The sequence below is a fragment of the Maniola jurtina genome, chromosome 8 (genome assembly GCF_905333055.1).
Source record: "Maniola jurtina chromosome 8, ilManJurt1.1, whole genome shotgun sequence".
Lineage (NCBI taxonomy): Eukaryota > Metazoa > Arthropoda > Insecta > Lepidoptera > Nymphalidae > Maniola > Maniola jurtina.
Window position 1 is genome coordinate 7390928 of NC_060036.1, and position 26540 is coordinate 7417467.

Sequence of the window (26540 nt, forward strand, 5' to 3'; positions counted from 1 at the left end):
ATGGGATTCAACTTTTTTTTACGACTTAACGGTATCAGATCTGACCACAATTGTTTTTTTATATGCAAGGCATGCTATTCACCTAGCTAATAAAAAAAAATCAAGCACATATCTCAATAATTGAGGCCTCTGTGACGAATAATCTCTTGCAAGTCGGGATTACTCAAAAAATTAGAAAAAAAATCATAACTCAAAAACTACGCAAAACCGCGGAACATACATAGGGGTGATTCAGGTAGCCCTAGTATTGTTCTACCTCTGGACAACCGCTTGACACTATTTCTTGGGACACCCTGTATAAGACAAGTTTAATAAAACAATGTCTACAGAAACTTTAAAAAAAAACCATGATTTTATTCACTTTTAGTCAATTTTGAACTCGTATGCCATATTAAATCTTCGGCTTCGGCTTCAATTTCGGCCAAAGATTGTGACGATAGCCGATTAATCGGCTTCGGCTTCGACTGAAGTCGACTTCGGTCAGACACTAGTTCCTGGATAACCTATGCTCGATAAGAGTGAAAAAGAAAAGAAGTGAACAATTTGGGTCATTGTCACGTTCAGGTTCTTGTCCTACATAAAAAAGAACAACACAAATTGTGGGAAGTAGTCCGCGTCGCTTACACCTAGCGATATAGACAGACGCTGCTACCTTTCACTAGCATTTATAAGAACGAGACGGAGCTACTGACCGGTATGAATAAAACCTACGTACGTAAACAAAGATGTATAACTACCTACGTAGCGAGAGTGGTGGTCAGTTAAGATGCCAGAGAGGGGCCGAAAGCTGACGACCCCGGTGAAAGTGCCCTGCAGCCTCACGTTTATAATTTTTGTTTTCGCCTCATTTTCCTTTTATACTCAATCACTTACGAGTATACCTATCTAATTTATTGTTTGTATTTCGTTTTACAGCCGATTTTAGTGAAGCATAAAACAAATATTGAATAATAATAATTGATTACCTATTTTAATACCTTTGGTATTTGATTTATTTTACTTTGGGGGTCGTCTGAAAAACGTACCGTCTTGTATGATGGTACAGGACGTGTGCAAGTCCGACTGGAACTAGACCGGTTTTTTGGATTCTTTCTGTCAGATTCTCTAGTTTGCTTTTTGAATGCCGCCATTTTTGTCTGGATTAAAAGGTTATCTAATCTCAAAGTCATTGTGTGATCTCTGTTTGCTACTTATAAATTTTTCTTACTTTGTACTGTGTCGCTCATATCCCAAATAAGGAATTATGTATTCATTTCACTCTGTCTACCTAATAACACCAAATAAAGTGGTTGTTCTAAATTTTTGATAGAACATTACAAAAATAACGAACATATCATTTAATTAATAGAAGGTATGAAGTATTTAGATTTAACTAAAAACTTAAACTCTACCAAAAAATTATATAAAAAAGTCTAGTAAAAGTAAGCAAATGTTCTTCCTTATGACATAGGCTTTCTCTAAGCAAAGTTCATTGTCACGCGTTACTCTGGTAAGTAAGAAACGTGCTGTTATGATCTCTAAAGTTCTTAGAACTTTCTTATGTTTTCTTTTTCAATAATATTATATATTTACTTAAGAAACTGTATTTTTGTTTGCTAAAAAGGGTCTCCTATAATATTCAGTAAGTACGTAATTCTAATCTGTAATTTATGGTTGTTATATTCATAATTGGGTAATTTTACTAACGACAGAATATCACCCTTAAATGAAATATTTGTTGAAAGTATTAAGACCCTTAGTTATGTCCTCTCAAGGTAGTTTTCGTAAGCCTTTGCAAAACGTTGGTAGGTCATGCTGATATCACAATAAGTTTTAAGTCCTTATTGTTCTTGCCACTTATTCTACATGGAATCAATTCTTATGACCTTATGGTGTTCCATGTTTGCTATTATCACTGAAATGTTGAAATCGTTTTATAATTATTGATGGTTGTTTTTACCCCCCCTTTAAATTTTAATTTTTACACAGAAATATTACCTACCTTTAAAATTTTTCTTTGCTAAAAGCTAGGTAAAAATCACTTTACTGTGGATGTAGGTTAAATGTTTGAAAGTAGGAGTATGGACGACTTAAAACTAAGTCATGTCCAAATTTTCCTTTCATTGTAAACAGAGGTGCGCAATAAAGAAAGTTAGGCGGATCGCGAATCGCTACTCAGGGTCTGTAATATAACTTTATATCATTTCATTATCTGATTAGCTGATGTCCGCGACTTTGTTCCCGTGGATATAGGTTTTTAAAAATCCCTTGGGGTCTCATTGATGAAAAGTAGCCTATGTGTTAATCCATGGTATAATCTATCTCCATTCCAAATTTCAGCTTTATTTATTTATTTATTTACTAAAGTACCGCCCACAGAGTTACACATTTAAATTATACATGTTGTTCCTTAAATTCTAGGGCTCTTATGCAACTCCACTTACGGGCAGTCACAGCGTGCATTAACATAAACATAAGTCGTACAGTAAAATATAAAATATAATATAATAGCTAACCTAAGGACAATGAAAAAATACCTAAATCCTTCCAGTAGTTTTTGCGTGAAAGAGCAACAAACATCCATCGATACATATAAACTATCGCGTTAATAATTAATTAATCAAATGGATATTATTAACGTAACTTGTACGTTGGTATCTGCCACGATACAATAAAATAACAATAAAACGTCAAATGCGTATAGAATATTTATATTATCAATCATTACACAACTTGAAGGCATTGCGACTTTTTTTCATCCTTCAGTATAAAATCCATAATCGGCAGAATAATTCTGATCTCTGTTTTAAAACACTGCATTTTTATTCATTGTATTAACAATAATTCTCTAATTAAAGAATTTAATTTAAAAAATCCTTTAAGTAAGTGCAAATATTTTTTCTCAGTTAAAAAATAATTGTGCGTCTGTGGAGTGTGTTATACAAGTAAAATAGTATAGCACCTAGGCATCTGCAGTAATTCTAAAGAAACGAATCATCGTTGTGACAATATCAAATATGTGTGATTAAGTATGGCGGATGTTGTCCGAATCCGTTTGGAAAATATTCAAACATGGATAAACCACATTCAAGTCTGGTGTGTAGGTACTTGATTTATAATGTATAATGTATAAATGATAATGTAGCTTAATTTAGATGTCTGTAGATATTCATTTATGTTGATTTAGTTATCTCTATTTTTTCGTCTCATATAACTTTTGAGCTTATAATAGCGTTCTATGATGTCAATTTTGTCAAAATGTTTATCTATACTAATATTATAAAGAGGAAACCTTTGTATTTTTGTATGTTTGTATTGAATAGGCTCAAAAACTACTGGACCGATTTCAAAATTTCTTTTACTATTACTTAGAGGGATTCTTCCGAATCCGTATAGGCTATATTTTATCCCGGAAAATAGAAAAAATAAATGTCCACCCGTGCGAAGCCGGGGCGGGTCGCTAGTTTTCCATACATACATACCTAATTTGCTTTACCACAGCTTTTCTAGTACATATTTCGCACAGGTTTGACTTGATATTGTGCATTGGCGAATCACTCTATATACACTCGTTCTTATCAAATTCTCTTTATGTAATAGGTACTTACCTATCGATTTTGCCAACAAGAAGTAAAGTCATTGACTTCAAGTTTTTTTATTCTTTTGTTACGTATTATGTGCTGAGTGCAAATTAGTTTAGGCCACGGCCTCGACGACAGCGTTAAGCGGCGGCGGGAGCGGGCGATGGCACAATACCCATTTATTTATATGATGCTGTCCTAGCCGACAGCGGTGGCAGTGACATGGAGGCTCCATATAAATGAAAAAGCGTATTGTGTCATCGCCCCGCTCCCGCTGCCGCTCTCGCCTCGCTCGCCGCTGTCGTTGAGGCCACCGCGGCCTAGCGTGCAAATATTGCCCGCGACAATAGATGCGGTTGTCAAGGATGCGATATAAAACGTCAGCACTGTATTGGCGATTCCTATCGTTTCTGTGACCATTGTTCAGAATATGTCTCGTACGTTATATTGTTCATTGGACTTCGAAGTCGTCGCTGGAGAACTGTGAGTTTTAATCAGGATCGTATGCGTCTGGAATATTTATGCATTCTTGTTAATATGACTCTAAAGTTATAACGTCCAACGTGTATTTGTAGAAATATGAGAATCAGAGTTACTTTCTCTATCATGTATAATATATGTACATAATATTATGTATAGAAAAAGTAGACTATTATTAAATGCTAGATGATGCCCGCGATTTCGTCCGCGTGGATTTGGGCTTTTTTTAAATCCTGTTTCCCACAGGATTATTTTTTTTTTTAATCCTGTGGGAACTCATTGATTTCCCGAAATAAAAAGTAGCCTATATTCATTCGTGGGATGCTGGTTATCTCAACGCCAAATAGATAATGTCCACGACTTCGTCCATGTGGATTGAGGTTATAAAAAAATCCTGCGGGAACTCTTTTATTTTCCGGGACAAACATAACGCCTGTCCGTCCCCAGGATGCAATCTAAATTGCCAAGCTGTACCAAATTATATCAAAATTGGTAGAACGGATGGACCGTGAAAAGCTAGCTGACAGAAAGACAGACACACTTTCGCATTTATTAATATTATGTAGTAGCAGATAATATGGATGGATGAATTGCACCGTAGACTGCGGGGCTGTGTTTTATTTTGTATTATTTTAGTCTTAATATCTGCAATTTAGATTTGCTTAGTTATTTGTACATATATAAAACGATTGTCGATAATATTGATATGTACGAACTCCGAAATGCCCACTCACTACCTACCACTACCATTAAAATGATAGGGTAAGTAATATTATCTGGGAACCTGGGTATTGATTACTACTATAATATGATAGGTCAATAATCCAATTTGGTATGTTGCAACGTGATTTTATTTTTTTACAATTACTCTACTCGTACCTACGTTGTGATTGCTTGAAATAATTCTTTTTCCTTAATATGAATTCAGTAATCATTAGTAATTATGGTAAGGCATTTTTTGCATCCCACTTTTTTGGGTAATTTTGTCGACGACATTTTTGTACGACACGGTTTCACACTGCCCTTATAATACACGCTGTCATATTTACTCAATTATTTCGTAAATACCTACACTGAATTTAAAGATTAATCACAACCATGCTTACTTTAGTTAATATAGGTACAAATTAATTTTGTGTGGAATCCAATAATGTAATGAATGAAACAGAATAAGGATGTCTAGATACATATAAAGTATTAGCTATGGTTTTATTAAAAACAATTTAAATAACATTTTTGTATACAGCTATTTTAAATTGGGGGTCCGTTTTGTATGAATTTACATTTGAATGCCCTTACTGATATAAAACGATTTGTATTACTTACACATTTATACACATTTCAGTCATACATTTGTGTGCATAAATCATGTATTCAAGCGGTATGAAATTTTTTATTAGTAAGGGCCGAAGATATTACTTCAAATGTTATCACTTATCACGTAATACTCACAAGAATGTCGTTAAGTAGAAGAACCGGCTTCACTGTAAAAGGAATTATTTTATTGCAGACGAACATTGGGATGCAATTTCGACATCAATCAATCCATACTAATATTATAAATGCGAAAGTGTGTCTGTCTGTCTGTCTGCTACCTTTTCACGGCCCAACAGCCTAACCAATTCTGACGTTTGGTACAGGGTTAGCTTATATCCCGGTGACGGACATAGGCTACTTTTATCCCGGAAAATCAAAGAGTTCCCACGGGATTCCTAAAATCCCATCCGCTTAACCGATTTGTGTGAAATTTGGTACCGAGGTAGGTTATGTTACACCGTATATAACAATATACACCTATGGGTATAACACCCTGTTTATTGTCCCTATAATTTCCCTTTTTAAAAAAAATAAAATAAACGGTAGTGACAACTCGTTGGTAGGTATAGTACCGTTTCCACAATAAGGAAACAATGTTATTTGTTCGTGTCACCCATTCCCTCTAACCGCACCTCACCACGTGAGAGGCCGGGTGAATTAATTCCGCTTGAGATACTAGATTTTTTAGTTAAAAAAGGGCAAAGGGAAAATTCATAGAAAAACGTTCATATTGGAGTCATTTTCAATTTAACTGGTTCAGTAGATTCGGACGGAAAATTAGCTCTGACAGATGGGCAGACAGACACACGAGTGATCCTATAAAGTTTCCGTTTTTCCATTCGGATTTACGTAACCCTAATTAGATTACACTTAATGTATAAAACACTACTATGTGTAATTTCGCTCGTGATGAATCAGCTAATTATAGCAAGATGATAATTATAATTCTGAGTTTATTGAATTAAGATGACCAACTAACACTTTCTATTGGGTATGACATAGAGTTTCGTCGAAAGCAAAATTCGTTTAACACTTTCCTCTGACCTACCTGTCGGGCTTTTAATAATGAATGTAAAGTCAAACTGGTCTTCGTAACAGTACCTTGCGGGGTCCGCGGTGCGGGGATGTGGGTCGAACTTGGGCTCCACAGTTCACTCCGCTCCGCTCACCCGCGGCGCGCTGAGTCGCCGCGCTGGCCGCTACAGTGCCGGCAACAGTCGCTCTGCAGGCTGTTCTACTACGCTATGCTACGCTCGGGAGTTACTCTAAAATCCCTTGTTATGCTTGGGATTTATCCCGGCGCCCGCGACGTAAGACATTACATTACCCCCCATGTTGAATAATCTACTATTTCTCCCACTTGTTCGGAAATAGCTTCACTATTTAAAAAAAAAACAAAACTGTAATCGGTATGTACGCACGCCAGCAATTTCCGGCATGACTGGATACTGACAACGAGGTTCTTTAAAAAATGCACACTACTAAAAATTGGGGGTTTTAGGTACACGTGATAATATTTATTATTATAAAGCAAAGAGGCTGAAGGCACATCTTTTTAAATTATAGTATTGCAAAAGGTGTTATCTAAAAAAAAGGCTAATTCGTGCTACGGCTTATAGGCACTTGATATACGCATAATGCGCATTTTTTTCTAAATTTTAAAAACAGAACAAGACTGCTTGCAGTCGAATTGACGCGAATGGACATGGCAATAATAAATAGGCAATAAAGAATTTATCTATGGCCTATTTATAATTTATTGTATGTACCTATATCTGCAAACGACCTATACACTATAATAATAATGTAATTTATGAATAACAAGTGTAAATTAAAAATTTATAACACCACCGACAAGTGAAAATTACAGTAACTAGAAAAGAGCTAATAACTTTCAAACGGCTGAACCGATTTTCTTGAATTATAGCTAAGAACACTCTCGATCAAGCCACCTTTCAAACTAAAAAAACTAAATTAAAATCGGTTCATTAGTTTAGGAGCTACGATGCCACAGACAGATACACAGATACACCGATACACAGATACACACGTCAAACTTATAACACCCCTCTTTTTGGGTCGGGGGTTAAAAAAAGGCCGACCAAGGACGATTTCAAATCCTATTTGTCAAAAATTCCTTATAAGGGCAATATTAAAATTAATGATTAGCATGTAATATATCTAATTTAAATATAATAACGTCCTAGCATTATAATATACCTAATTTATTAAAAAAGGCCGGCCAAGGATAATTTCAAATCCTGCTTGCCAAGATTTTTTTATGACTAAGGGCAATATTGAATTATATAATAATAATAATTAGCATAAAAAACGGCCAAGTGCGAGTCGGACTCGCACACGAAGGGTTCCGTACTATCGTACAAGTTATTTTAACACTTATGTGTGTAAGTAAACTCATAATGTTCGTGAACACATTTTTTTGTGATGTAATCATAAATTCACGGTTTTCGGATTTTGTTGGTCAACGGGTCAAGTACCCTATAGGTTTTCTTGACAGACACGATAGACAGACCAACAGACAGACAGACAGAACAAAGTGATAATATAAGGGTTCCTTTTTTCCTTTTGACGTAGGGAACCCTAAAAAGTTTATATTCCTAAGACTTGCCTTTACAACGTTAATAAATTATGATAATTACTCGTATATAATTTTTCTGGTTTCTACTCGGAAGTCATTGAACTATATTCGAAAAGAATAGAACCTATTGATCTTTTAATAGTGTTGGTAAAACAATGACATTATTCCATAGACATGCACGCTCATAATATTACATGGCGAATACACTAAATCCGTGCTTGCTGATGAGTAAGACATAAGGTTTCAGTTTTAAGTCTGCACTTCAGATACGTATCTATTTTTTACATATACGAGTAGAGTAGGTATATATTATCAAAGTATATAAAAAGAACAGGTAACTGACTGCTCTATCAACGCACAGCTCAAACTACTGGACGGATCGGGCTGTTTCGCATGCATATATAGCTGTGACGATCCGCTAAGGAAGGATTTTCGAAAAGTCAAAATTAGGGTAAAATAGGGGGTTGAGAAATGTGCAATTTAAAATATTTGACGTGACAACGTCTTATAATTCGATAGAGCCGGCTGCACGCACGAAAAAACATGACTCATGCGGCGTTACCTCGCTCTGAGGCGTTCCGTGTAAGGCTTGAAGTGCAAGCGAGAGCGCAGAACGAGCGACAAAGAAGCACAATCGGCCTTTGTTGTCACGTTCAACTATCGTCAGTAAACCGAAAACCGACTTTACAGACAACCAATATTTTTTGGCTATGTTCTTCCTACGGAATTATGATTTTGCATTAAAAACTTGTTCCAGATCGAGTTGAGTTTTATATAACATTAATCAAATAAATCGTTATCGAATAACCAGGTGGATAGGTAGGTACGAGTATTTAGGCGTTACGCACCACTAAAACTACAAGTTTACAATAATAAATTATTTCTTGGATAATAAGTAAGTATATGTAATAGCAATGCACTATATAATATACATTTTATAATAGAAATAATATTTTAAATCTATTTAAGTTTCGTTAGCTACCTTCCTACTAAATATTAATGTCCCAGCTTAAACAACTGATAGGTGATTAAGATAATTAATATTTCTTGCATAATAAGTAAGTATATTAGACTAAGGGCCAGCGCGTGGCAGATCTTCGTTATTTTATTAAAAGCTGAAAGTTTCACTACGTATTGTTCCCAACACAGGTAGGAACGATCAGCGACTATGAAGTTTGGATCATGGTGGCTTTGGGAGATAACAGGTAATAAAGGTGTAAAAAAACTTCGGAATAAAGTCAATTTTTTTTTTTATATTTTCTTCGGAATAGTATTAGAAATCAGGTCATGCATTGCCAGACACTTAGTGTCGTGGCAACCCCCTGCCAGACGCGCCTAAAGTTTAAAAGTAGGTATAAGGGTGTCTAGTAGGGGGTCCGTGTAGTTCCTAGGTTCAAGTACCTAATATATATTTAAATGATTGAGAAGAGGCTTTGAAATTACATCGATTTTATTTGGGTTCATTGATAGAGACGTAAGTAGTTATATAAAGACGTAAGTAGGTATATGTAATTTGCGGAATGTCTTAGGACTGACCAAATTTTAAGCGGTACATGTGTCGCCTTGCCATCTAGCCAGGTATGTTGAAACGATGGCCCACTCGGCTACTAATCGCCACAACATGCCTGCATGTTTCGTAACCACCCGACCGACCACTCACTCAATGCGAAATACTTCGATCGACTGTAATTCGAATAAATCTTGATCATTCTGATACTATTTTCTGTATTTTAAGACTACGTCCTATTTTATGCCAATTGCTTTTTTATATAAGTATATAATGTCATAGAAAAAAAAGTGCAATTTAATCGACATATTTAATTTTTATAAATTTTATTTTGACACTAATAAATAATTAATCAATTATGTTGTTTTAAAATACCTAGTATAATAGTTAGTACGATGTATTAAAATTTCTATTATTATATTTGATACATACCTAACATGGACAACAAGTCTCTTGTGGAGTTATTTTCAAAGAAGAAATCTGTAAAATGTCTACATCATCTGATGTGCAACTTACAAAAATACCAATGTATTAAAGTTACAAGAAAATGCAATATTAACCCGAAAAATACTATGAAACGTTCGATAAATTTATTCAATGGAAAAAATACAGAATAATTCCCCGCGAATGTATTACTTTGGCATATTTTATACAATACTTGTTATAGGTATAATTGTCTACATTGTGGTTCCTATTCCAACTACAGTAATTTTTAAACATTTTATTTAATTAATAAAAATTTTCATCATACTGCACTTGCAACACGAATTACTATTAATATATTGATAAAATAGCGCAGATTCATTTCGATTTCACAGCGTGATTTCTAAACAGGTTATTGAGAACATAATAAATGCATTAAAGTATTCTTTACACGATTTCTGAGCGTTTGCAGATACCGATGCCGACTATAAAAAGCAGTTTGTTAGAGGAGGGTTATAAGAGGGGAGTCAAGGCCGTCCGCGTGACACACATTCATCCCACCACATTCACCTTACGTCCGCCACCTGCCCACCACCACTGTCAAGGCTGTCTTGCGAAAGATCACGTCGACTATACACGCAGACCGCTCAGTTTACGCGAGGTCCACTTGTGAAAAACTCATTTCGCAACTGACCAGCAATAATAGTCAGTTTATTCACATCGTCATATTCATTTTCAAGTTCACTAGTATCTACTACGAGTAGATTTCTTTTACGGATAGATTTCTTTTTCAAAATAATTAATAATCAATCTATCCGTAATCTGTCGATAAGACACTCAGCGACATTGTTATTTCACAAAAAAACCTTACAGTTTTTGGCGAACAACAAGGTTGCTAAGTAAACTTCGACGGTGGGATTGATTATAATATCGGCCGGTTTTCAGCTTGATTGACGTAACTGTTTCCATATACGAGTACATAAATAGTATACTTGTCTCCACTCAGTAGTTATAATGTCAGGTTTGAATTTGGTGACTACATCTATATTGAAATGAGTCTGATACGCTATTTGTAATGTGACGCACGTCCGGAATCTGATTTGCAAATTCTATCATTGATAAAATAATTTAATAGGTCTCTAGTCCTTGAAGTGTGTAACGGAACTAAAACATTTTGTTTTATTAACAACACTGTTAAGACATGCATAGGAATAAATAAGATAGTATTCATAGGTGTAAATGAATTGCAGAATAGAAACTCAAACGCATTCGGAATATAGTTGGCGTGAAATCGTAGAGATTTTTCTGGTAAATTATTCATGTGGCTTGCGATGGGCAGACTTTCAAAGCATTCTTGAAAAAGCCTTTCACTCTTATCGAGTGCCGTCTACCCAATACACACGAGTATATATAGTTGATTAAACTGTGGCAAAAATCTTTTTAAAAGATTTTAAAGGATTACAGTAATAAGAGGAGTGGTTGCTAGTCAATATAGTCAATAGGGGACTTAAATGTATTTTTCTTGTCTAGAGTATCTTTAGTTTGACTATTTTTTTAACGCTGAGATTTTTCAGAAACTTGATTCACTTAGTATGACAAACTGAACGACACAAGAATTACAATTATGATCTACTCTTAGTGACATTGACTTTATGCAAATTTTAAGATACTTAAATTAAATCTGGCCAAGACTCAGATTGATAGCGAGACTTTAAGTGTTATTTACTATTGATTGATTTTCTTATTAACGACTAGATGATGCCCACGACTTAGTCCGCGTTTTGTAATAATTCCGTCGGAATTTATTTCCCATAAATTACCCGCAATTTCGTCCACTTGGATTTAGGTTTTTAAAAATTCCCAGGGAAATCTAGCTTTCCGGGACAAAAAGTAAGTCCGTCCCCGGGATAGAAGCTATCTCTGTACCGAATTTCGTGGCAACGTAACGTGAAAACGTAGCAGACAGACAGACACACTTTCTAACTTTCAGATATGGGTATTATTATGGATTATAATATTTGTATGGGTAATCCATATTTAATAATAATTTCAAACCTTATTATTCAAACATAGGTAGTTATGTTTCAATTAATTTTTTGTAAAAGCTATGAAAAATAGATCAAATAACGACATATCCACGAATTAAATTTAAAGCTGCGTATTCACGAGTATATTTTCAACTAGCTGATGCCCGCAGCTTCGCCCGCGTGGATTTAGGGTCTGAAATCCCGTGGGAAAGTTGTCACAAAGTTCCTCTATCGATTAAAAAAAAAATTACGCAAATCGGTTCAGAAATCTCGGAGATTTCGGTGTACATAGGAAGAAAAACACAACTCCCTTTCTGAAAGTCGGTTAAAAAAGTAGCCTATGTTACTCCCTGATCAATCCTCTACTTGTCTGAAAACCCCGTCAAAATCGGTCCAGCCGTTCCGAAGATTAGCCTTTTCAAACAGACAGACAGACAGACAGACAAAAATTTTAAAAACGTGTGATTCAGTGTTGGTATCGTTCAAATAACCATATGAGCTTAATATGAGGTAGTTATTTCGAAATTACAGACAGACACTCCAATTTTATTTATTAGTATAGATTAAGTGTACCTGTATTGGTGCGGTGGGTAGGTATTAAAGTAGGTATGCTCGTAACGGATGTGTTTTTAGTTCGGATAGCGGCAGAAAGTGTGCTAATGCGTGCGTGATTTGTGCACCGAAGCGCGAACGACACGCGCCACCACCGATCGTTCCTGTCTCCAATCCCGTTGGTTCATCCGTGTTCAATATCTAAGCCATACAAATAACAAGTATGTTTGTTCTTAAGGTGCATTAAATGAGTCTAACCGCGAAATTCAAATTTAATTTGGTTTTTGTAATTTGTTAACTAATACGACAAAGTAGGTTTATGGCATTCTAACAGCATCAATAGTTGTATCATCTCCACAGGTTTATATAAAAATCTTTACTTGAAAGTGTTCAGCTTCAGCGCACGTAGGTTGGAGCTCGAGTTCGAGGTTGACGTAAAAATCCCAACCTCGAACTGATGTTCGAATAAATTGGTGTCATGAGGGCATTGGTTATAAAACCAATAAATAATTTGATATGGGTAATAATAATTTTATAAAGTAGTTAAATAGTAATAAAATTTTCAATCAAAATACACACGATATTCAAGGAGGACCCATAAATATAAACATCACAGGATTTTCTGCAGAAAAAAAATCCTTCCTTTGTGGCGGTTGTTATAGCAACGTTGACTCTAGTCAACAAATGGGTGGGTGACCTACTTAGAAAAGGAGGAGAATTTGGCGTCCGTTGGTCCCAGATATTATCACAAACAACTAACACTAACATATCAATAATAACTAATTGAAAGCCACTGCATAATTGTTCGATTTTCGTTGTTGAAAAAACATTCATGACCAAAATATACCTGATGATGACCTTTCTAATGAAAATAGAACTGTGAAAATCCGTTAAGATTTGATGGAGTTTTGGAGTAAGATCGATAAAAAATGGTCCGCTATCCCGAAGGAATCCTATTATTTTTCAGCATAAATGATATCCCCAATGTTATCCCAAAGTATTAAGTACCTACTATAAATAATGCCAAATACCATAAAATTACGTTCAGTAGTTTCAGCGTGATGCACGAACAGTCAGAAATTAAAAAAATACTATTTTGGGCACTATATCAACAAAGAAGCTTTCTGCAATTAATTTTTTTTTAATATATTTAATGTAGATAGGTACAGAATTCGACCAGTTAGTTTTATTTTAAGCATACCTTAAGATTAATGTTTACGATTCAATATTATTAAAGAGCAACGTTCTATTCTTACAAAGTTTGTAAATAGCACGAAGGTCATAACTAATATCAAAGTTATTAATTTCATAAAATAACCGCTTATATTGTGTTAAATACCTATCGGTTGTAAAGTATCAGGTATAGTCCGTGAGGCATTTCCCAACAGTCGAGTTCTTAGAGAGCGGTTTGGTAAATCTCGGAAAGGTTATAAGGTTCAAGACCATATTGCTTCGTATATTTGACCATTGACGTGATAGGTTAAGTGGGTGCGGTGGTAGTGACGAGGTAACTTATATGAAAGTCAAGAAAATAATGTGGATACCGCCACCGCCCCTCTGTCTAGCAAATCACCTAACTACAGAAATCAATGTAGGTAGATTACAGACTGCGTCTGCATTTTTTATTTGTTACCAGATGATGCCCGCAACTTCGTTACCGTGGATTTAGGTGTATTCAAATTCCGTGGGAACTCTTTGATTTTTCCGGGATAAAAGTTGGCTATATCGATCTCCGAGATGCAAGCTACCTCTGCACCAAAGTTCATACAAATCGGATAACCAACTCTTTAAGAAGTAATGTGTCGCACAAAATAATAAAAAAGTTGAACTTTCGTTGCTCGCTCATCAGCCCCGGTCGTAAGCGCGTTGTTGACCTAGCAGCACTTTTCGGGCTTAGACGTCCCAACGACAAATTAATGTAATTTTTTTTTTCCCTAGCTGATACCTTAATTTATTTATTTAAACCACTTTATTCCTTAAAACTATGACAAAGAATAAAATACAGGATAGATTTACAAACAAAGGACGACCTTATCACTAAAGTGATCTCTTCCAGGCAACCCATACTTAGAAGTTAGAACTTATAGAACTGTAAGGGAGTCGCAATGCAGTAGGTAGGTATACATAAACATACACTCTAATAGGTACATTTTATAATATACATATATAATAAATACATATATATCTTATATCATTTTCGTTGACGACGCGTTGCCCACTTATTGACGACACGTCGTCTACTGGTAACTGTCAGGTTGATCGCCTCGTCGCCCGTCGACAGAACGACTCGATGATGCTGAACCGAAAGTTGCAGTTGGAACGGTGTTGTCGAGTCTGTGTAATATACGAAGACTTTTAGTATCCTATCTGGAAGGTACTATTAAGTATTCAGTGGTCCTCCAATGTTATGAATCAAGACGATACCTATTTGGCTGATAGTTATAGGCTACCACGCCACTATGCTAATACACGTTATTTGAATAGCAACTGCTGGTCCCAAGGTCAAACAATCTATTTTTAGTATATTCTAGGTGGTCTAGTGAAATTAATGGGTCTAGAATCTAGACATAAATATAACTTCTCCTTTTTACTTACTTTTTACTAGCTAATGCTCGGTATGCGTTGTAAAGCGGCTGGTGTGCCATCTATTGTACATAAGTGCCAACAACAACTGTTCAAAGTTGAAACTCAATCGGATCAACGATGCGCGAGAGCATTCTAATTCATAATTCATTTATTTCGTTCTAGTGTCTCTTATACTACGTCTGGGACTCTACTACTGGTTCGGAAAGCAGTTTCTACTGAAACAAGCGGACAAGAAACTCAGCAGTTCCTTTTTTCAATTCATAAAAAGAAATAAGAAATCTGTAGTCTCCCTGGAACCTCATCGGTCTCACCCAGTTTTATATATAGGTATTCCAAAGCCGGTCAATGTATGTAGGTTAACCAGTCTTTATTAATGGGAAACGTGGTTCTGAAAGCCTATAGTCATTAGGGTTGCAAATACGTTTAAACACTTTTAATTGAAAAATAAAAATGTTGATGACATCATCTTATATTTTTGTATCTTGTTAGATAGCTAAAAAAGTGTTTTAGATGTTTTAAAATTATCTGCAGGGCCAAAATCTCACCAATTTTTAAGAAAAAAAAAGCACTTTTGTCAAGTTTACATAATAAAAATCATGCAATTGGTAGAGTTTTGGAGTCCTAATCGGAAAATCTATTTTGATAAACTTAGTAGGTACTCATGACTACATACCTACTAATTGAAAAAGCTGCGAGCGCTACCTAGAATTAAAAAGTTGGCAAAATGCATTACTTTTTTAATTTAATTTTTAAGGAAACAAATCCGCTTTTTTTCTAAAAACAAAACTTTCAATAACTCAAGCTCTTTTGGCCCAAAGATATTTAGGGGTCATTTGATAGCGATTACCATACAACGGGATCATGCCGTTTTACGGCTGAACTTAACAATCAATCCTATCTGTTATCTGTCGATAGGTTACTTGGCAACGTTGATATTTGTCAAAAGATGTATGATCTTTTTGACAGTTAACAACGTTGCTAAGTCATTCATTATATACAGATTACGTATGGACTTCGTCTGTGTTGGTGTTAGCTGGCGGGCGTGCTCTGCCTTTTTGGAGTGTTTTTTTTTTTTGTTAAAACTGACTGGAAAGCGCTCTAAAGGAGTGCCGTGCGTATGTCGGCGAGCGCCGGCACAGACGTGGTCCATACTTGTATAGTTACTAACTTGTTACAAATAACTACAAACTTGACATTGGCTAATTTGTAAAGGCAGACGAGAGAGAAAAAAAAGCCTTATAAAAAATATTTTTATTAATTTGGGCCGTTAGTTACATCCTGTATAAGTGTCAACCCTAGTTACAAAGACACGACGCGGCGTGCGCCTGCGTCCGGCGAAACCGCTCCTGCACAGTGCACTGTAGGTATTAGTATGCGAAGACATCACAACTTTCTACACATTCTTGGTGGCTAGTGGAGAAATGAGCGCCATCGGTACATAACAATTTATTGATAGTACGCACCGGTCTAATGACATCATTGTCGTTAATTCATTTGATTTACGACCGAAACTAATTATAAACAAGCCTGTTTGAAATCTGTCGATAAGTACCAATAGAACGGGACAAGTCGAGATGGCAATCGAGGTGGTGACGCCCCGCACACCCGCACAGCCCGCGCGCTAACCCGGTGCTGGACGTGCGGGTGTGCGGGCCGCTCCCCCGCCTCATACCCCGATCAACATCTCGACCTGAAGTACTATACGTTACTTAGCAGCGTTGTTTGTTGTCAAAAATTATATGATCTTTTTTGACAAACAACAATATTGCTAAGTAACTTATCGACAGATTACGGATGGATTGATTATAAATTTCGATCGTTAGATGAAGCAAAAAGAAGGGTTTGCTACTTTTTATAGGTTGCCTAAGTATAAGCATTCGGTCTCAACCATGATGTCACTTGTCACTAATATTCTAATAGAGCAAACAGTTTACACCAGCTACGTCAGGGTGGCTGGCATTCGTTCCATTAAAAACATGTAACCTATCTATAAAGGTTTAGAATAATAAGCAGGCCATGGCTAAAAAGGGGAGAAGAAGCTATAGATCGACACCTCAGTGACGCACAGTAATACGATGTCCCACTTAGCATTGGTCACTTAGAATAGGCAAACCTACTCAATATTTAACTTACCTTATCTAGTAAATTGTACCTCGGGCAGTTGTCATTGAACTGAATCGTACGTGGTTTACTTTTCTAAATCTAATTAGTTTAGCATTAGGCAGCGTAAATATTTTGGTTTCTATTTTACAATCTGCGTAGTCGCATTACAGATATTACATGACTTTGACTAGATGTCGTTAGGCTTCAGGCGCTCTATCTGTGGATCGCTATCTTGAAAGTGAAGTAGGTACAGTACTGAAAGATAATATGTTCTTTGGCTCAAATCTGTAACACTTATGAAAAGTACCTATCTTAGGCCGCGATTTTACCTGTAAGTTTTACTCTCATAAATAGCTTACGTAATTAATTGACAATATATATTTTATTAATGTAAACATCTTCTTTTTATTTAAATACAAGTTATAGTCCTTGACTGCAATCTCACCTGATGGTAAATGGTGCGTTTACTAATGTAAACATATCGATATTTACATTAGTAAAGTCGTAAGTTAATCATGTAAGCTACTTACATGAGTAAAACTTACGGGTGTGTCCGCGGCCTAAGAAAATAAATAACCACGGCCTTTTCCGTGTGATATTTTTCTGTGCATAAGTTCTTAGCAGTGGCTTATCGTGGTATAGGGATTTTTTTTATATGTGTGTAATCTGCGATCATACTTTACGTACCTAATTTGCGTAATTTGATTTCTTCAGGTGGCGATGGCCGGCGACTTCATCCTCGCCGTGGCGTCGATGATGATAGCTCGCTTGCGCAGCGACGAGGTCACACTTGTACTCAGCCAGGTATTCAAATATTTTTGTTTTTTAAAAGTATATCTTCATAGTCAGTGTTGACCTTAACGTATCCAATCACCAAACTGCATATATTATAATCACTACCCGTATCATTAATGCGAAAGTGTGAATGTTTGTTGTTTGTCCTTCAATCACGCGACGGCGGAGCACCGGTTCCACGAAATTTTTCGCATGGATATTAGTTTATTGGATAAACATGGAGACTGCAGGAACTCATTGATTTTCCGCGATTACAAGTAGCCTCATGTAGAATCAAGTTATCTCTGTACCAAAATTCGAAATCGGTTTAACAGAAAAGTTTAACAGACAGATAGACAAATAGGAAGTGAAACAGACGACAGACTTTTGCAATTATAATAGGTAGGTATGTATTAGGTACGGATTTGCATTAAACAGCATCATCACTTGTCAGCGAGTCTGTTTGCAGTGCTAATCTTTTTTTTAAATAAAAATAGCGAGCAAACGAGCAGGCAGTTCACCTGATGTTAAGTGATTACTGCCGCCCTTGAACATTTGCAGTACCAGAGGAACCGCCAATGCGTTGCCGGCCTTTCAAGAATTTGTTGGCCTGCCCCTTGATTATTCACACGTTGTAATCACATAGGTAGGAACATCGCAGAAGGGAGTTGATTTCACAGTTTGCATGTGCTTGGAAAAAAGGATCTGCCACAACGGGCGGTCGAAGTGCACCAGGCATCCAATAAAATAAAAAAAGAGTATAAATAAATTGAAAATGTTTAAAGTTTTTTTATTGACCTTTTCCAGGTGGTCACAGATTTGGTCCAAGGCGAGTTCATGCAGCTAGGCAGCAAAGAGACAGAGAACGAGCGGTTTGCGCACTACCTCACCAAAACATACAGAAAGACAGCCTCGCTAATCGCAAACTCAGTCAAAGCGGTAACTATTTTTATCCTACATTTATGCTAAAGCTATAAATTGTGACAAATATTTTAAAGAGAGTAGTTTTAACACGCTGTATAATTTAAAATACGACTGCTCTGCCAACAAAACAAACTAAAAGTAAAAAAAAAACAACATTTGAAAATTGCGCCATAGTCACCATCGAGAATAATATAAATACAAAAGATTGACGATTGAACTCACGTATTAGTCGAAGAATGCCCGACTAATTTTCAACTCCAGGTCCACGTTCAATGTCCAGGGTCCTTGAGGGCAGCATCCATCCACTGTTTCGATTGAAATTCGGGGAGAGTAATATACCTACAGACGATTCTTGGCAAGGAGGCCCCATACAAGTATTTACGTTTCCGTGTACAATAGGCGGCAGTACATGCCTTGAAACACGCACGGGTTTGTTACGCTAATCACTTTCCAAATTCGTGTTCAATTTAAGGCACGCGTTTTCCAACCGCGCACGAGTTTGCAGGCCGGGCACATGAATGTTTATGTTTTGGGTTCGCGGGAAGGGCAATTCCATCTCCACGTTCTCCATCCTCGACATCTCCCTCATCCGTCAGCAAACTGGACAGGCGAGAGACCTGCCCGTGATTGGATGGGTGATGAAACACTCATCATCAACCACCCAACACAGCCACACCCTGTGCTCCTGGGGCTATGCCCCATGGGTGCGTCTACTGCACCCTCTGCTTGGGACTCTCAGAGGGTCGCGCGGACAACACCCCCTCCCTGCCAGGTCAATTAGCCATGGTTAACAATATCCCATGAAGAAAAATTGTTAACCATGTTACCAGGGTACACCGGCCCAAGCGCTGCTGTTACACGCAACAATCGGGCACACGGGGCGTTTAACTGGCTGGTACCTCAGGTTGTAATCGAACCTGACGTAACTTTAGATTTTGGCAAATATAGTGTTGATTTATTACATTTGGTGCGCGATTGGAGGACAAATGCCATACATCGCCTTGAACGTGTTTAGAAGAACAGTTAGCGTAACAAACCCGTGCGTATTTCAAGGCAGTGCCTCGTATTGCACACGGAAACGTAAATAACATAGCTTTTATTTTTGACGGCCTCCCTGGCGCAGTGGTAAGCGCTGTGATCTTATTAGTGGGAGGTCCCGGGTTCGATTCCTGGCAGGGGTTTGGAATATTATAATTTCTAAATTTCTGGTCTGGTCTAGTGGGACGCTTCGGCCGTGGCTAGTTACCAACCTACCGGCAAAGTCGTGCCGTCACCGTTACGGTACGATGCCGTGTAGAAACCAAAGGAGTATGGTTTTAGTGAACATTGCCCATACCCTTTCCATGTTAGACGGCTTCCATTTTGGATTGCATTATCACTTACCAACAGGTGAAATTGCAGTCAAGGGTTAACTTGTATCTGAATAAATAAAAAACAATGGTGTGGTTCGCAGGTGGCGCTGCTGAGCGGCGCGGACGAGCGCGCGTGCGAGCTGGCGTTCCAGTACGGGCGCAACCTGGGCCTGTCGTTCCAGCTGGTGGACGACCTGCTGGACTTCGTGTCGTCCGCGCAGGCTATGGGCAAGCCCACCGCCGCCGACCTGCGCCTGGGGCTGGCCACCGCGCCCGTGCTCTTTGCGTGCGAAAAGGTAAAAACTCTTAAGTTTACTATTATTATATTATAGACTAGCGATGTATAGCGGCTGGCGGGAGTGGCTGCATGAGAAAGGCTGAGGACCGGGTGTGGTGGCGCTCTTTAAGGAAGGCGTATGTCCAACAGTGAACATCCACAGGCTGATGATGGTGATGATGATGATGATATAGACTAGCTGATGCCCGCGACTTCGTCTGTGTGGATTTAGGTTTTCAAAATTCTCTTGGGAATTCTTTGATTTTCTGGGATAAACAGTAGCCTTAAGCAAGAACCTCTATCTATTTATTTGAACATCTTGCGGAGTATGCCCTCTGAACCTGGAAGCTACTATTAAGTATTCTGTGCTATAAGAATGATGAACAGAGCGCGAACTATGAAACGATTCCTGCCAAAACCTCATTCTGAGAAGAAATCCGTGCTCCGTAGTGAGCGGCAATGGGTTGCTACACGTTAAAATTCATCAAAACTAATGTTTCAAAATAAATTATGACGCTTTATTGTCCTTCGTTCGTATAACTTACTTTATATTTGACGTGTTATATTTTTGAAAAGTAATTTAAATAATATAGAACAACTGACCGTCGAGAACATAATATTACAGATCTATATTAATTTATTATCTCGATTACCTTGATCATTTTCTGAACAGTCTCTTTATTGAAGGTTTGTCTATTTTTGCTAAATGGAATACTTTATAATGATGCTTCTCACTAGACCAGTAGAAAAAAACATACTTGGTTATTTTTGTCCTATTCTAAATATATAGGTGACTGACTGACTGATTTATAAACGCACAGCTCAAAGTATGAATGATATTTGAAATTTGTGTAGCCCACGCGAACGAATATTATAAATGTGAAAGCTTGGATGTTTGTTACTCGTCACGCCACAATGACTGAAATGATTTTTCTGAGGAATGGAAATAGCTAGGTGGGAGGGAATCTGCCGACACTGCCCTTTCCGGTGCGAGATTACCATTCCAGCACCTCTACAGCTTCGCAACCCAAGCCTCGATAGCTCAACGGTTAGAGGAGCGGACTGAAATCCAAAAGGTTGCCGGTTCAAACCCCACCCGTTCCACTATTGTACTATCTCCTAGCACAAGCTAGTTGAAGGGCAAAGGGGAATATTAGTCAGAATGATAAACTTTGCTCATATTCCTTTTTTTTTAAACTTGGAGACTACGGATCCTCTAAATTACTGATTTGACCCCGGTTCTCTATAGCTAGCTTATATTTGTCTGACGACAGAAAACTCGTATTTCAGTACCCCGAGCTGAACCCGATGATAATGAGGCGGTTCCAAGAGGCGGGCGACGTGGAGAAGGCCTTCGAGCTCGTGCACAAGTCACGCGGCCTGGAGCAGACGCGATTCCTGGCGCGCAAGCACGGCGTGGAGGCGGCGCGCCTGGCCGCCGAGCTCGCCGACTCGCCCTACCAGAAGGGGCTCGTCGTCACCACCGACCTCGTGCTCAACAGGATCAAGTAGCCCCGCCCGCCTCACGCGGAGGTAAGGACTTAGTGCGCGATTTGCACGGACGTTTCTCCCTCAGTTTGGCATCAGTTCAGTGATCGGTCCACGATGTTCTATTGGGCAATCGACGCTGTTTAATCCTGACTTTCATTCTGCGATAACATCTTAGCACTAAACTTTGACAGCTACAGCGCCTCTAATTGGTTGACGCTCTCTCACCATTGACTAGAATACATATTTGCTGTAAGAATGCTATAAATTCAGCCAATTACCATTACGATCATCGCAACGAGACAATCACAACTTCGCGACCTGGGGTCTAGCTCTTGATAGACTGATTATTTTTATCAATTCTTGTAACTGACCGCCATTTTTGAAGCGACAATATCTACATAGATATTGTCGCTACGCGAATTTATTTCCACTTTTTTAAATGCATACGTATGAGATTTGCCTATTTGGAGTTTTATAATAGCTTTACTGATTATTATCTGAACAGATTTAAGATTATTTCATCTTTGTACATCTCACCAGCGTTGATAGAATCTTCAAGTGTCGAAATACAATAATTTTACAGAAAAAAATTACCTAAACGTCCTGGATTCAAAGTAAATTCAGTGCCACCGATTTTAATTTCGCCAAGTCTCCGCTTAGAGCGCTGATTGTAAATGTATACTTGAACTTGAGCTTTAAAACACGGTAAATAAAGTAGATTTTGCTTTAACGCTAAACTAAAATCTCACACTAAGCACACAGAATGAAGTCCTTAGTTTCATCGTGATGAACAACGCGATCTGAAGTGATGCCCAACTGAACGTGTAACGTCCGTTTTAGGAGAAAGTCAAAGTTTTAAATACGATTCGCAGTTGAGAGACGTTACATCTGAAATAATCTTTATGGACTATGTGGTGCTAATTCGGTTGTACATGAATAAATTTAAAATGTGACAAAATTAAATTGATCTTTTCCTAATCGAAAAAGTTGGCGAGCAGTAAGTATACATTAATGAAATAACAGTGAGGAGTTTTTTGGGTTCAATTTAGTTAAAGTTTGCGTATACAACCGAATTAGCAACGTTGTAGATTAAGCGTCTGAACTAATTTTATTGTTATCTCTAGTAAAGACATTTGTCTTTTTCATAAGATGATAAACTAAGTTGCGTACATCACACATCCACGGTAAAATGTTATACGTTTGAAAACAAATCAGGATTCGTTAATATGGTTACAGGCTGGTGTAAGTCCTGGTATTCCAGTAAAGTAGGGTAAAAGACGTGGAAGTTATATAGCATGCAACAAAAAAATATTTATTGGCTTTTATGTGGATTCGGACGCTATATAGTCCAAATAATGTTTGTTGAAAACTTTGAGAATTAAGTGAAGAAACTTTTATTAAATGTTATAGTTAGGCCGTTGTCGTACTATAATCTCGATACAAAACTGTACAGTACTTAAATCACTATCGAAAGGCATCCACAGTTCTAAGGACTACTTATTTTCCAATGGGACTTTTTGGGAGGTCTTAAACTCTTAACGAACAACTTCAAGGTACTTTCAAGGTCCTATATAACGAAGCTGGTATATGAACTTCCAAGTACTTTAGAAGTGTATACACCTATCACACGCATAGCCTTTTAAGGTTCAAACGACGAAGTACAGAATTATGGATACCTTTTTGAAGGTAAAGTGAAACTGAAAATTATATTAAATTTTGATTTATGTGAGTGTTTGAAATAGCTAGAGACTATCCTGTGTGTGTCTATAGAATATTGTGTAATTTGTGTGTGCATGTATGTGTGTGTGTGAGAGAGTGAAATGGAATATAAGAAGAGGTTTGAATGTAAATATTTCACGTCAAGTGCAAACATCAATATTGTTCGATATCGGGCAACTGTAAGCGCACTTGACGCTAAATCCATCATGAAATAAATGTTTTATTTATTTAACGTATAATTTTCTTATAATTTTGTGACGTACTATTTCTTACTTTTTTATGTGACCTGATTTATTTTAAGTTTTCTTTGAATTCCATGTTCAACGTTAACTATCTTTAAGAACAGTACGGAAAAGCCACTATATAGTAGATTAAGCGTGTATGTGACCATTCGTTACCAAATACCGCTGTACATAAGTATGTACATCATGTGCTCAAATATTAAATAAATTACAGGTCTACTTGAGCATAGTAGGCGAAAATTGTATATACGATTATGTTAGTTTTATATCTTCGTACTATTCTGTCTGCAATGTTGTCCAATTATTCTTAATTGATGTGTGACAGCACAGTAATTATTTCTATGATCCATTGCGAAATTTGTAACGCGGTTTCCATTCAATATTTGGCTGCAAATCGTCAAATGCTGTACTTTTTTCTTTGTAAATACTTCGAGTCATTGGTTAAGTTACCCGTGTTAAAATCTTCAAAACCAATTACCTCAATTTCTTTACGGCCAATCATTCGATCTATCTGTAAATTGTAACTTGTCGGTGTGTAACTCAGCAACGCTGTATTTTGTGAAAAAATTCCATATAATTTTTAACTAATAACAACGTTGCTAAGTAACTTATTGACAGATTACAGATAGATTGATTATTTCGGCCGTAAGTAGACACGTGCGTATTAGGGGTGTATCTGCATACTCGTGTGGACTTACGTAGTATTAAATCGTTAGTTCTGTACGAACACGCACAACGTTATTCAGACGAAATTGTAAACGAAGTCTTTAGTATCAAAATTAAATTAAAGCAGTTAAATAATAAGCTATTACTTGTAAATAATAGAGATATATTAGGTATTCAGAATTACTTAAAAAAAAAGTATGATCAAGGTATAAAAATAATTTTGTGTAATATGTAATATTAGTTAAAGAAGAGGCACTTATTGGATCAGCAGATAACTTTGAAAATATGATTCTTTCTGATATTGAGTATGTATTAGATGACTCGATTGGCGGCACTGTATGCCAAGCATTAAAGTTGTTTGCTGATAGTAATGAAGCATTAAAGAGCCAGACGCAATGATTAAAGATTCAAGAGTTCTTTATGAAATAAATATTTTTAATAGATAAAATAAGTGAACAGCTAAAGCAGGTAGGTAATTCTCTGTATTAAAAGTTTATCAAGTAGTAGTTTTGTTTACAAGAGAAGTTTTCTTAGCGTGCAACCCAGCGCTATCAATACATGGGTAGTTTGGTTCCCATTTAAATATTATCCAGTCACGTTCTAGAAATAAATTATATCTTTGATTTGCGAGATTTCCATAAAAATGTGTAGTTTCAAAGCAACATGAGTTTAAAGATTTGTATGTAGATCTTTGAGCCCTTGAAACTTTAAAACTAAGAAGTAAGTACATAATATTTTTACAGAAATCTGGAAAACCACAGACACAGATATTAATAAATAATTTGTAGAACGTGTCTATGAAATGATCATCGAGTTTGATTGGTTAGTATTCAATTGAAAATCAAACGTCGTTACTCGTTTGTTTGCAGCGCGCTACGAATGAGCTCCTTTAATAAGTTGGAATATAACATTTTGTATTTTTAGTCATTGTGTCCACGAGCCTCAGAGGCTCTACGGACGTATATAGACATTATACGTTTAAAGGGAGTCAATGAATTTTTTTTACATAAAATAATTATGTAATATGTAGTCATATTCATAGCTTTTATTGTTTGTAAATATTATTTTATTTCTTTGTAAAATGCTAAATCACGAATAATATTATAAATATTAGTTACAAGAATATTGTTTTATTCTTAATAAACGTGTTTATTTAATCGACTAACTGTCTTATTCAAAACACCAAAGCAACACCAATCTGGGAGACAAAATTCTTTTCGGAGCGTTATTTTTGGTATAAAATAATATGTTTGCTTGGCTTGAGGAACACATAGCCACATTGCCAAGTTTGTAACTGAGTGGGCAATCGAATTGGCCCTAAGGAACATTATATTATGACGAAGAATACCTTCCACGTGCATAGTAACAACGATAATAGTTATAATATACAGTCTAAAGAAGTAAAGTTTGGATGTAGGGGGTAATCTTCGGAACCATTGGTCCGATTCTGAAAATTCTTTCATTGTTATATAGCTACACTAGCGACCCGCCCGGATTTAGCTTATGACAATTTTCGTAGAGATCTCTAATTTTTTTGAAAATAAACCTGTCACTCGAGAATAATGAAGCTTTCTACTTAAAGAATTTTCAATGTCGGTTCAATAGTTCCAGAGATTACTTCCTACAAACAGACTTACAAAGTTTAACTCTTTATAATATTTAAGTATAAATTATCCTGGAGTACTGTTGACTAATTATTTTGTTATTTCGCGGACGAAGTCGCCGGTAAGTTTGTGTAAATGTAACATAATTTCATTAATCCAAACCAAATATGACCTACAATAATAAACATAAGTAATTTAATTGCCTCAAATTGTCAAGTTATGGACACAGTCATGATTCTTTATCATGATTATCTTTGGAAGAATTGTTCAAAACCTACCGTTGGTACACGATTTTTAACTATATAACTTGTGACTACCTACCTACTGTATGAATGCA

The 26540-nt window shown here is 36.7% G+C and overlaps 1 protein-coding gene across 1 annotated transcript in view; it reads left to right on the forward strand.

Moving 5' to 3' along the window:
* LOC123867620 (all trans-polyprenyl-diphosphate synthase PDSS1) overlaps positions 1-25760 on the forward strand; it is an 86647-nt gene extending 60887 nt beyond the window's left edge. Inside the window, exons 5-8 of the mRNA XM_045909729.1 lie at positions 17869-17958; positions 18736-18867; positions 20306-20500; positions 21772-25760. Coding sequence (XP_045765685.1) covers positions 17869-17958; positions 18736-18867; positions 20306-20500; positions 21772-21993 — 639 coding nt within the window. The 3' untranslated portion in view covers positions 21994-25760. The remainder of the gene's footprint in view (positions 1-17868; positions 17959-18735; positions 18868-20305; positions 20501-21771) is intronic.
* The last annotated feature ends 780 nt before the right edge of the window (positions 25761-26540 follow it).